This window comes from Anoplopoma fimbria, chromosome 19, assembly GCF_027596085.1.
Source record: "Anoplopoma fimbria isolate UVic2021 breed Golden Eagle Sablefish chromosome 19, Afim_UVic_2022, whole genome shotgun sequence".
Taxonomy (NCBI): Eukaryota; Metazoa; Chordata; class Actinopteri; order Perciformes; family Anoplopomatidae; genus Anoplopoma; species Anoplopoma fimbria.
In genome coordinates, this window is record NC_072467.1 from 13,126,051 (window position 1) to 13,139,166 (window position 13,116).

The 13,116-nt window shown below is 40.3% G+C and overlaps 2 protein-coding genes across 2 annotated transcripts in view; both read left to right on the forward strand.

The window, feature by feature from the left end:
- LOC129108770 (DEP domain-containing protein 7-like) overlaps positions 1 to 1,026 on the forward strand; it is an 8,809-nt gene extending 7,783 nt beyond the window's left edge. The window contains exon 12 of the mRNA XM_054620683.1: positions 653 to 1,026. Within this exon, the coding sequence (XP_054476658.1) occupies positions 653 to 864 (212 nt within the window). The 3' untranslated portion in view covers positions 865 to 1,026. The remainder of the gene's footprint in view (positions 1 to 652) is intronic.
- A 991-nt stretch (positions 1,027 to 2,017) lies between these two features.
- tcp11l1 (t-complex 11, testis-specific-like 1) lies at positions 2,018 to 7,958 on the forward strand. Its single transcript, XM_054619544.1, has 11 exons — positions 2,018 to 2,192; positions 2,586 to 2,739; positions 4,132 to 4,264; positions 4,343 to 4,463; positions 4,647 to 4,867; positions 5,127 to 5,263; positions 5,756 to 5,931; positions 6,051 to 6,232; positions 7,051 to 7,223; positions 7,324 to 7,727; positions 7,911 to 7,958. Exons 2-11 carry the CDS (start codon positions 2,595 to 2,597, stop codon positions 7,956 to 7,958), a joined length of 1,740 nt encoding a protein of 579 aa, XP_054475519.1. The 5' UTR covers positions 2,018 to 2,192; positions 2,586 to 2,594.
- The last annotated feature ends 5,158 nt before the right edge of the window (positions 7,959 to 13,116 follow it).

A 13,116-nucleotide genomic window follows, 5' to 3' on the forward strand; every position in this document is an offset into this window, starting at 1 on the left:
CCATGAGCTACTGGTGATACCAAGTAAAGGAAGAATGTGTTATTTCTTACTTTAAATGTTATGCCGTCTTCCTTTAAAAACTACACTAACCAATGTTTTTCTATTACAGCAGATATAGCAACATGTGTGTAATGTGAAAGAGGTCACGTGATGAACCCACAGAGAATCGACAAGGGACTCTTCAGTTCTCTTCAGCTCATTGATTTTTAAACCCTGCTACTTTTAATGTTTTGGTTCACTCTCACTGCTCTTAATAATCTCAAATAAGTTCAGATAAAACTGTCCAACACCAAACCACAGAAAAAAAGCTAACAACTATAGCTGCTCTACATAGTACTTAGCATGTATAGAGCCATATATTCCCCTTAGGAGTTGGTGGAGACCAACATTGAGTTCAAGCAAAATTTGCATATTCATTATACATCTGTCAGGTGGCCAGAAACTCAAATTTAATGCTAATGTTGCTCCATTTCTGCTGGATTTGTAAGCAGGCATTTGCTTGTTTAACACTTTTCCCCTTGACAATCACGGGTCATTGTTGTGTGTGAGCTAACAACTGAATCCAATGTCCATGATTACAGCAAACAAGTCAACATTTACTCTTAATCTCCCTCCCTGTTTACACTATATTTTTTTCTTTGCTGTGTTTCAGGCTTCACTTTCTGTCAGCCGGTCCCCTGCGGGACTTACACTGACTCTACAAAGAAGACCACCAACCAGGAGCTGTGGGCTCTGCTATGCAGCATCCACCAGGACACCAAGATCTCTGCCAAGGAGAGAAAGCGCCTACTGGGACAGTTTTACCAAGCCCACCCAGAGATATTCAACCAGTACTTTGGTGAATCTGCTGTTAGTGTCTTGTAGTTTTGTGTAGACACAGGCACATAGACTCTCTGTCTCTGTCTGTCTTCTACTGTAAGATTCACCAATAACTAGTGCTTGATGAAGACTTTAAAGCCATATTTGCGACTGTTACAAGACCTCCAGCATGTGATTGCACTTGCATGGGTATATTTGCTTTATTATTGATCAAAATAAATAAACGGTTGATATATTTTTGTCCATCTTTCTCTTTTACGGGTTTGAGGGTTAATATGAAACAAATTAAATGGATTTGAAGAGAGGTAGCCCATCCTTTGGGGGGATAAAAAAAAACTGTCAGAACTCCAAAAACAAAATCCATTATGTTCGACACAAAAAGGTATTGGAAGTATTCAACATCTGCTCAGTGTGATGTAGTGTCTTGTGTTTCCAACCCCAGTATTGTATAATTTTAATTAATAATTTGTGTGGCAAATTTAAAAACTATGGATTGATGCACTTCACTGAATTTGAAAGCTACGTTAAACCTAGCTCACTTCAGTCACAACCACCATTTAATTTGGTGAATTGGATGTAACCTTTTAGTTAAATTTTAGACAAATTCTCACAGATTACAAAGGCAGAAATGTAAATGTGCGCCATTTGCAATCAGCACAAACGCACTAAACACACCCAAGTATTTCGAAAATAATGCGTAACACATTTTCATACACTGCCAAGTTTTTTTGTCGGTGTGTTTTATGGAAGCCCGTTTCTGCCGCTGTAATGGAAAAAATAAAAATTCAAAATGAGAAACATTCTCAAAATAATGACAAAGCATCTCATGATAATGATTTACTATCTAATAATTATGACTTATTATCTCATAATGATGAGATACTATCCCCTTATGTCTTAGTATCTCATAATAATAGTAAGTCATAATTATGAGATAGTATCATATAAATACGAGATGGTTTGTCATAAGTTTATTGCCAGTCGAAATAATGAATCATTGAGGTTGTGTGCGTGCGCGTGCGCGAGAGAGTGGGCTCGGCTCCTACGTCACGGTAGCCCCACCCAATACAGGAAGCGGTCTCTTGAATAGCGGCGACCCCTCAGTGGAAAGCTGCTGCGCCATCAATGAGCTCGAGCCCTCTAGGATGAAACGAACGCCTTCCTCCTGCTGAAGACGGTGTCTGACAGCGGTGAAGTTGTGAATGCATCTGTGACGGCTATCATTTTTTTGCAATGGCCGGGTTTTAAAAGAAGAAGCTGTTGTCATAAAGGCTTTGTTGTTGTTGTTGATAGAGAGACCAAAGCTAACGGTAGATAAGTTTAGCTTCACAGCTAACGCGTCTCTTTCCTCCGAGAGCTTCCGACTGCTTAAGGTTAGTAACGTTGCCGCAGACGGGACGTGAATGAGGGAAACGGTACCACGAGGCTTTGTTCTGATTACCTCAGTCAGACAGCTTAGCATCGCACTGGCACGCTGACACCTCCCCCCCTCCCCCTACCGGTCTAGGTGATGTCATCATCTAATAGACCACAACAACAAACTTGCATCTCTCCTCCTGTTCTCCTTCTCTTTGGACTATAACTTAAAAATAACCCCATCACATGTCAGATGCTGGTCATTGATGTAGCAGTACAGCATGTCTGGCTAGAGAAAAAAAACCAAATCACTGTCAAGTGTTACAGTAATTTACATGTAACATTTCGCATGTACTGAAATAATTTGCATTTGTTGATTGCAACTTTAAACATTATTTGCAATTGTGCAGACCCCGAGCATGCCAAAGGAGGAGGACCACCTTGAGGGTGGAGGAGAGAAGGAGCCGAAGGAGGAGGAAAGGAGTCAGGATGCTCCCGAGACGACGGTGAGCAAGAGGGTCCGGGCAAATACTCAGAGCCCCCGCATGGGGAACACCCCTCAAGGTGAGAAACAGGTTGATTTAAATCCAGCCACACAAAGCTGATTAAAGACGGGGAACATGTTTTGTCTTAATCCTACAGCCCTCTGAGGCAAATTTATGATTTTGGACTATACAAATTAAATTGAATTGAATACATCCGTTTCATTTAAGCAGGGAAAAAAACACTCCAAACGTCTACTCGGATTAAGAGAGTCCAGGACATCCAAGATACTGTTGCAAGTGGACTTAGACCTGGACATGCAGAGCAAAGCTCTCCTGTTCTTGACTTTGGTTCCAATCTGCTCCCTATCACATACTGTAACTGCCCCGGCTCAGTCCCTCAGTCTCTCCTCAGTTCTTTATTAGCACAAACATGTTGACTTAGAAGCAATGGCGTATAATAGTTACGACGGGCGCCGTTACATGCTATTATGAAGGGCCCCTAGTTACATGCCGCCTTTATGTTGGAAGGCGTGACTGCTCGCTCGGCCTGCAGATGTGCTCAGCTTGACATTCTTGACTGAATGTTGCATACTAGCTACTGAATATCATGTTGCCTCATCAATCTGATCAAATAAAAGCTTGACAACATCAACATACGTATTACCTAGCAATCATCATGGCATATCTGTATATGAAAAGAAGACCATTTAAAAAAAATAAAAAATAAAAAAAATAACCTTTTTATTGAATAACTTTTATAGTTTATTTATCCTTTCTACAGTTTATGTAGTATAAGCATGTTTGTAATAGTAGTTTTCTGAAATGTTATGCTGAAATATGAATATGAGGCTTTTTATCTGATTATCTGATGCTAACTTTTGGTTAATTAAGGAGAAATCTACAGAAGCAAATATGCAAAGAAGTAAAATAAAAACCTAAATCTGGCTGAAAGAAGACATTTTATTGAAGAAAAATAGTCCAAAATCTCAAAATTTACAATAAAAATAAATGTTTGTTTCTAATCTTGAGAAACTAGCAAGAGTACTCCATATTTTAAAATTATCCAACCGAAAAAAACCAGCCCAGTGTTGCCAACTCTTTTCCAATGAAAGCAGCTATAACAGTTGCTAAATTTAGCAAGAAAGTCAGAAACAATGACTGCCCGTCCCTTCAAAGCCACTCCCCCAAAAGTATCATGATGCTGATGATTGCTGTCGGAATGTAGTGAGAATTTCAGCGAAAATATCAAAAAAACATTTATGAAGCAAATTACCAACCCTGACTTTAACACATCTTGTAGTGTGTGTGTGCCTGCTTTCACTTCGGTCACACTAAATTCAAACAATTTCAACTGCAGTCGTTTGGCAGTGGAATTTTTTTTTCTCACAACAATATGAAAGGAAGGAGTAAAGCACACTCTGGTGTGTCATTTTGTCGGAATAAATCATATAAAGATGGATTTCCCTCACAGCCAGCCCCCCCAGGTTTTTCTCCATGGAGGAGCTGATGGAGACGGCTAAAGGAGTCAACAACATGGCTCTGGCCCATGAAATAATGGTCAACCAGGCTTTTCAAGTCAAACCTGCGGAGCTTCCTGAGGGGAGGTGAGAGTTCAATCAGATACTTTGCCTGAGTTTTTTCTCGCCGTAAAAGTAACGGTCCCTCCTGTGCACCCCGTACAGCTTGGAGCGCCACGTGAAGGAGATTATGCACAAAGCATTCTGGGATTGCTTGGAAGCTGAGTTGAAGGAGGAGCCGCAGACGTACGGACACTCCATCAAGCTGTTGTCTGAGATCAGAGAGGTGAGGTTCAAATGCGGGGGCTAATTTTACTGCCGCCTCCTCCTCCTCTCTGCACATATGATCCCGTGGTTGTTATGTATTTTGAGAAAGGTCACAGCTTCTGGGCTTCACCGTACCAAACTAAAATATCTATCGGTCTCCCCCCTCACTTCAGTCTATATCTGTCTCCATGCCCCTTTCCAGACTCTGCTGTCCTTCCTGCTGCCGGGCCAGGGCCGCCTGCGCTCCCGTATCGAGGAGGTCCTTGATCTGCCTCTGATCCAGCAGCAGGCCGAGAACGGCGCCCTCGACATCGGCAAACTGTCCCAGTTCATCGTCGGGATGATGGGCTCTCTGTGCGCCCCCTGCAGAGACGAGGACATCAGCAAGCTGAAGGAGATCACTGAAATCGTGCCCCTGCTAAAGTAAGCCAGGGAACTATTATGAGTCCGGCATGTTCCGGAGCCTCGGTTTTATTTTTAGATTGTGTAACTCTATTCCAGTCCATTAAGGCGGGGGGTTGACGTAAGCGTAGAGGATGAGCTAACGCAGACTAAATGAAAGCGGATGACAAGTTCCCTTTCAAGCCGAGTCGGACCTGGAATTTCAAACATGCACAGTACATTTTGAGAGGATAGAATTTCATGACATATGATCCCCCCTTCTGTGGTCCCTCCCTCCCAGGGCTATATTCTCCGTGCTGGACCTGATGAAGGTGGACATGGCTAACTTCGCCCTGACCAGCATCAGGCCTCACCTGATGCAGCAGTCGGTGGAGTACGAGAGGGGCAAATTCCAGATGTTTCTGGAGAAACACCCCAGTAAGGAATCTCTCATCCCTTAAACCAGTCATGTTAAAAAGTATCCATGCTAAAAAAAAGAAACCGGCAGATTTAGGTAGATCCAAACCTACATGCAGACAATTGACAGCTGAAACCCATTGTAGCTCAGATGTCCCTTTTTTCCCCTACTTTGTAGCAATGCAGCAATGCAGCTTGCCAATTATGGCCCACCTAGAAACAAAATGTTGTTTAAGAAATTCAAAAGAAGTTCAGTGACTTTGATTTGCCACACAGTCTGCACATACTACATTCAATAGTCTAATCACCTCCTCGCAATCACACATTTTTCCTATTTTTTTAGGTAAGGAAGCACAGTACGATCGTATTTATTTATATTTGTTGGCAAAATAAGCTGAAATATCGACGTGATAAATGATGGAATGTCCTACTCGAAGAAGTTGCTGTTTTGATTTGGCATGCCGAGTGATTTGGTAAAAGAAGGATCTAACAATGAAATGGTCCGTTCTTTAGATGCTTTAGACTACACTGAGAAGTGGCTGGAGGACACGGTGAGATGCCTGAGAGAGGAAGGTTCCAGTTCCAGCTCTGCGTCTTCCGACCCTCCCCCCCTCCTCCCCGTTAACGTTCATAATCACGCCTATTTCCGCCTGCTGAGGTGGAACCACGCCTCCGACCCCTTCCCTGAGGTAAACATGAAGCCAGTTGTATGTCTTTTCTTTAAATGCTTTCTGCCACTTTGTTTTTCTGCCACCGTGAAGCTCTCTTCTCTTCTCACCTCTTCTCCTCCTCCTCCTCCTCTCTGTAGACGGTGTTGATGGATCAGGTCCGGTTCCAGGAGATGCATCGGGAGGAAGAACAACTGGTCTTGCTCTCCTCCGTGCTGCTCATCGTCTACACCACCACAGGGGAGGCGATCTCCGGCCTGCCGGGGCTGATGGAGAAGCTTAAGAGCATTGTCACTGTCATGCTTGCGGATTTGCACGCAGCGTGAGTAGCGGTCACTCTACACTTTCACTGTCACTGGACATCTGTGCTGGTTGGCAAAGGTTTTTTTCAGGTTTTCTACAAGAACATTTGAATTTTTTTTTGCAATTTTACTTCATTTTGGACCATTATTATTACTACAAATAACATCCAAAAAGTTCGCTATAGTTGAATAATTATTTTATTATCAACAAATAAACAAGTAATATTTGCCCTGTAAAACTAATTCTGTAAATCAAAAGGGGAGATTTAGAAAACTTTTAAATTTAGTTTCATTAATAATAATTCAAAATAAAAAAATGTTATGATGAACAGTTCACTAATTATTTAAAATGATATTTACAATAACATGTACTTATTGGCTAACTACCAAGCTATTTGGCTGTCAATGAGTGTGATGAACATCGTTTCATCTGCGATGTTTGTAATGCTTTGGCAGTACGTCAACATTGTATTAATACATTACATTACAGCGTCCCGTCAACTCATTCAGATGCTGAATTATATTGTTTTTAAGTTCATAGACACAAAGCTTTGCACCTACGCCATAATAATGGGCGGGTAAAACGAATGAAAAAACATCTTTGCTAACACATTTTCAATGTAAACTGGCGATAATACCAATGTTTTTTTTCAGCCTGTTCTGTTCCACCAAGTGAACCCATATATATATATATATATATATATATATATATATATATATATATATATATAAATATAAATAAATATAATAAATAAAATAAATTCAGCATTAATATGTGGTGCACAACAAAGCAAGATGTGTTGCTGTACTTAAATTCTTCCTCGTTGCCTGTCGCTAGGTCTTTTAATATACAGGAGGCCTTAGCGACCATCGGGGAGAAACTGTGTGTTGAGCTGAGTCAGTGTTTGAGCCAACACGGCTACTCTCCTCTCTCGGCCGACCGGAAGAGCACTCTGAAGGGACAAATCTCAGCGATCGTCCAGCCAGACAACACAGTCCGCAAGCTGATGGGTAAGGAGAACCGTGTTGATGACTTTTGTGGGCGGGAGCACTTCCTGTGTATTTGAATTTGGCAGTGACCGAGATCTCCTCTCTTTTCCTCTCCTCTCAGAGTCTCGGATTCAAAACTACCTACTGGCCTCCCTGGAGTCCAGTCAACACAAGACCCCTCCCACTCTCCCGGGAGGTCTGGCCCCGGTCAGCAAGGAGGTGAAGGAGCTCGCCGTTCGCTTCAGTCGCCTCATCAACTTCAACAAGCTGGTCTTCTCCCCGTTTTACACAAAGATTCTCCAGAAACTACTGATGACTTTTGTGGGCGGGAGCACTTCCTGTGTATTTGAATTTGGCAGTGACCGAGATCTCCTCTCTTTTCCCTCTCTCAGAGTCTCGGATTCAAAACTACCTACTGGCCTCCCTGGAGTCCAGTCAACACAAGACCCTCCCACTCTCCCGGGAGGTCTGGCCCCGGTCAGCAAGGAGGTGAAGGACAGCCGGGGAGAGTTCCTGCGCAGGGACGTAAGCACTGAAATGGGAAGCAGTTTGCCACCCCCCCTCGCACTAGTAAGGGTTTAGATTTAGAGAAACAATTTGAGGACGCTGATCTGTCCCCATCGCTTGCACCTTAAACCAACATAATAAAGAAACAACGCTAGCGACCACCTCAGTTGCATTAACTCACACTGTTGCTTATATGATCAGATATCAGGCCTCATAACCATCCGGCCATGCTGTGTTCAGTATTACTAGCACTGCCTGGTATCATTCTTTTGATATCCGAGCCAATACAATACCTGTGTTTTAGAACCAATGCTAAAACAATACTCAGTGTCATGCTAACCTTACTTTTCAGCATATAAACACATTTCTTTCTACAAAAAAAAACAAAAAACATGGCTAGGTCCAATATAGGATTAACAAAGCTACCATCTTAAAGACATAATTTATAGTTTAAATCAACAAGACAAAGGATCAGGGCCTTTATTTATCAATTGTCTCAGTTCTCACTAGCCAACTGTCCTCGGAGTGACACATGTTTAGTCCTGCTGCGTTTTGAAGAAGTATTTTGTCAATCTTTTTAACCTAGACCCACGGCCCTATCTCTTTAAAGGTGCTTTACGCGAGTTTGAGATAATTTCTATTGCCTCTAGGCGGCTCATAACATGGTGACATCCAAGCCGGAGGCTTTTAGCTAACAGCGCTTACAGTGCTTACAGGGCAAATTACGGCAACAGTACTGACTGAGATAGCAGTGTTAACCTGAGTGGTAACCGTCCACAAAGACGGCCATTAGCCAACCAGTTGGGCAAGCTAGCATGCACTAACATGCACCAACAAAAAAAAGTGTGACATGGGCCAACTATGTAAACAAAGGATAGAGAAGCTGGGATTACAACACATGCAGAGGGAGAGTGACTTCATTCTCTCCTCAGATAGACATATCTTTACATAGCAAATAGCTGTTGGATGCAATTTTAATGCTCTCATGGTCATATATTGCGTCGTTAAAGGAGCTCTAGTGGTGTCTCAACCTGTCAGGAGTTGCGAGGAGGTGGCATTCAGGCAGAGACATGCGGGCACATTCCATGAGTGGAGAGAAGCTTTAGGAACGCTTGATGACAATACGTTTAAGGGAGTAGTTCCACATTTTGGGAAATGTTCTTGATTTCTCGTCGAGAGCTAGATAAGATCAGCCAACTAGTTTAGCTTAGCACAAAGACTGGGAACTAGAAAACAGCCCCTCTAATAAAGTGTTATCTCCTGTTTGTTTAATTCCTACAAAAACTGAAGTGCAAAAATGACAGTTTGTGGTTTTACGGGGTGTTACTTTACTGTTTTGTTTTTTTTAGATAGTAAAATTTGGATTTAATCCCAAGGAAAATTTAGGCATCTTTTGCCCGGGATAAAAATAATTTCTTGTGTCGACTGCAGAAAGTTACAGTTTAATTTATTTATTCATTCATGCATTTAGAACGGGCAGGGCCATGGTATTTCATAGTATCTTCATAGTTGTTTTTCCCCTATTAAGTAAGGTCACACAAGTTTTCAAAGGCTGTAATCAAAAGTGGAGTAGCATAAAGCAGATTCCTGGCACTCTGACAGGGTCAGCGAAAAAGTTTTCAGATTTTTGCACTTAAAGGATCATGATAGAAAAATTGTATTTATAATTTGCTTTTTTTTTTTTTTTTTTTTTTTTTTTTTTTTTTTTTTTACAAAAGGCTTTATGTTTCAACAATTAATATTTCAATTTTAAATCAATAGTAGTAGTTGTACAGTAGATTACTTTCTGATTTATCAAATCTGCAAATGTGTTAAATACATCTAATATTCTCTAATACATTTTTTCTCTTGTGTTGTTCTTTCACATAACTAAGACTACAGAAATGTAAAAAAAGTATTTCAAGGGACCTACAGAGAGGTCTATCTTGTAAGAGGTTCTAGGCAGAAAAATAATTGGAAACCACGGACCTAGGTGCTCAGTCACCATGTTTACCGCAGCGGCCTAGGTTCCATCTGACATGTGCACTTTTGCATTTTGTCGTTCCCTCTTTCCCCTCGCTTATACTATCGAATAAGGGCAAGAAAAAAAATTGAACAAGCTTGAGTCTCTGCCTGACCAGTGTCTCTTGGAGCTTTCCTCCAGTAAATGCTGGCAGAGATGGGAGTAATTTCAGAGTTAAGAATGTTGATAAAGTGCTTGTACACCGAACACAGTAGCGCCAATAAGCATTACTCATTGGACTGTTGGCCAGGATGATTCACTATCCTCAGCCAATTTAATAAATACCAACCCAACCAAGTATTCAGCCACAACCTTCAGGACTTGGCAGTTTTCAAACTCTGTGCTACTGACACGGTTTAATCAAGACAAGTAAAAGAGAATGAACAAGATGACAGCATGTTGTCTTTTAACCTGCTATTGTGAGAAAATGCAGCGGAAGACCTGTTACACCTTTTACATCTTGTGCTTGAAATCAAATCATTCTTATTCAGTTTATCAGGTTAACTTTTAGGTTAACTGTTAGAGTAACAGTACAAATGTTTGGGAATGCTATTCTTGATTAGTATTAAAATGAAAACAAATTTTGGAACACTCAGTTTTGACAACATGTCAAAATTGTTTGTCGAAATGTCAAAGCTTGCTTTAGGGTCCGAATCTCCGTACTTGTTCTGAAATGCAGCATGGCTAGACCATGCAGTGTTTAAATGTGACCAAAATTATTAAATCCATCCAAGCATCAACAGATTCCTCTCCCAAGAATTCTTTCCCAAGAATCTGGGAATTACTTACATTTTTCCTTTTTTTCTTTTACTTAGGGCCTTTTTGTATCCACTGTATGTGCACAAAGACGGTTCTTATAAGTCCTTTTACAGTTTATTAGATAAAAGGAAAAGTGATCAATATAAACTAATACTGGTGTTATGTACCGATTTGAACTGTTGCTCTCTTTAATTGTTACATAGATTTCATTTATGTTATCTTGTTATTAAATAACATGAATCTTCTTACTTTTGACAAACACATAGGGCCTAATTCACTAATATGTGTGTAGAAATGTTCTGACTTTGTGCACAAATTAAGTCCAGACGCAAAATTAGTGCCGTCAAAAAGATGTTTTTATCTAATAAAAATATTCTGCTTGAATCCATATTTGCTTCCAAACACAACATTGTTACTGCAGTTAAAAAACAGTTTGCTCTACAGCTTGCCGGCACACCTCCTGTATTAACAGGTCGGTCTAGCAGCAATCTAGCAGCACCATAAATTACATTTATATTACCACAGTAACATAATCATATTTTCTTTTTCTTTTTAGTGTGATGGTTGAATGAAATAGTACAACAGACATCCGGAGCTACATTTGAAAATCTCAAAAGATGCTTTGAAACAAATATTTGAAATATGACAATAACAAATGTGGATCAAATTCATAGTTATTTTAATACTTTTGTTGTCTATCAAAGCATTTCTGTTAATGAATGCGGTCTTTTTAACGAAGGCAGTTCTAAATCTGTTTGCAGATTAAGACTATTAATATACAATACAGATGAATCCCGTATTTGTGTGTAAAACGCTCATACGTACGGATTAAGCACAGTTTTGAGCGTACGCACTGTTTGTGAATGAGGCCCGTTGCTTTGCATAATATTTTACACTTTCAACCTTCCACAAGATAAAACGTTTCTTCTCTCTACCAAGCAGAAAAACATTGCCTATTCCCCTAATGAATAACACATGTTCATTGCTTGGTCACACCAATTGCACTGATATTTGCCTTTTAATGTCAATCCAACATGCCAATAAAGCATTGTTTGTCCCACACGGCTGAGTCATTTTTTGAATCCCTCTACATGTAGGTTTATGTTATGTTCTCTGGTCCAAAACAATATTTGAATTTTATGTGAGGACCCATCATCTTAACCAAACCCCAAACATGAGGTTTACATATAAGACCTAGGTGGAGCCAGAACTCCAATTAATCTGATATAACACTTTTATCATGAATATGCTAGATTTCAGTACATTCTAGTATTTTTCTAGCAGAATATACAATACGAGCATTAAAGCAGCCCAACAAGCAAAAAGTGAATAGTTACTTTCGCTCCACACGTATCAAATGACTCTCTAGATGACGGACCATTGACTGTAAAGTGTTTGATGTGTTTAAACATGTTTGCAGCAAGGAGCCAATTACAATTTGAACAATAAAAGTGCAACATTAAGATGAGACAGGATGAGTAAAACAGAATGGCAATGAGGAAAAATGGTGTTCCTTTTAAACAGATGTCTCCTGGCTGCTAGACTTTAATCTTGAAATAGTTAAGAGTATCACATTTGAATATGGTCTGTTGTACTGGGGACACGTATAGCTCTGAAACACAAAGTACAGGACGTGTGAACTGAATCACTAAGGGACCTGAGACCAGCGAGGTGCACCACAGAGCGGTCCATTAAACCGTATAACCCCCCCCTCCCTTCTGCAGGAAGGACAGCTGAATGCTGAGGCCCCATTCTTTACAAGACATAAAGAGGTTTTTATTGTCATTGTAGTGAATAATGATAATAACAATATACAAGATAAAAATACACAAAAGGAATAAAAACGTTACTATGTACAAGCACTTGATGGAATAAATAATTTAATTATGGACGACACTATTGTAAGCCCCATGAGAACAGGAAGTTCTACTCGACTAATCATTGGCTAAAGGCCTTCCCAGCATTTTACTCTGTTTCAGTCTGTATGCAGTAACGTGCCGGCAAGACCCAGACACCAACTGCAGATCTGAGGGCCAGTGCCTGGTTCAAGGGCAATGGCAGGACTATTTCTTTAAAAAAAGAAAAAATGCTTGGATCCTATTGACCCTCCACCTAAAAATCTATATACTTTGCCACTGAATTTCCTATTAAGTATGGTCAACACAACAGACTACACATGTGACCTTTAGGCTACCATATGACCCAGACCCACAAACCTTGTTTGCTCATTTAATAAGCTACTATCTGGCACAATTTTTTTTTGTGTCAGTTTCTTTACAGTAATTTGAAGTTGGAAAAAAATGCAGATTATGCAGGACCCTCTTCGGTTGATACTGTAAGCTAATTCCTGCAAATTCCCATATGGATTTGCAATAATTAAAATGAGCACAGCCAACGGACATGCAGTGAACCTGAGACCCAGGGCAGTTGGCCACTTTGCTTGGTTGAAAATACAGCCATGTGTTCTTTAAGATGAGATAGAATGAAATAAGTGGATACAAGTAGGCAGATTTTGAGTAAGTTATAATGCAGTAAATACAGCTCACATGGATGATTAAATAAACTAATCATTTTTCCAATTGTAGCTCATCTAAATGTATCTAATGGAAAAAAACAACATGGAAGTCAAGTTGTCACAGTGTGACA

Excerpts from the sequence above, each read along its gene's own strand:
- tcp11l1 (XM_054619544.1), top strand. The coding sequence starts at position 2,595 with ATGCCAAAGGAGGAGGACCACCTTGAGGGTGGAGGAGAGAAGGAGCCG. Across the intron at positions 5,932-6,050 it reads CCTCCGACCCCTTCCCTGAG|ACGGTGTTGATGGATCAGGT; the intron begins GTAAACATGAAG and ends TCCTCTCTGTAG. Across the intron at positions 6,233-7,050 it reads CTTGCGGATTTGCACGCAGC|GTCTTTTAATATACAGGAGG; the intron begins GTGAGTAGCGGT and ends GCCTGTCGCTAG.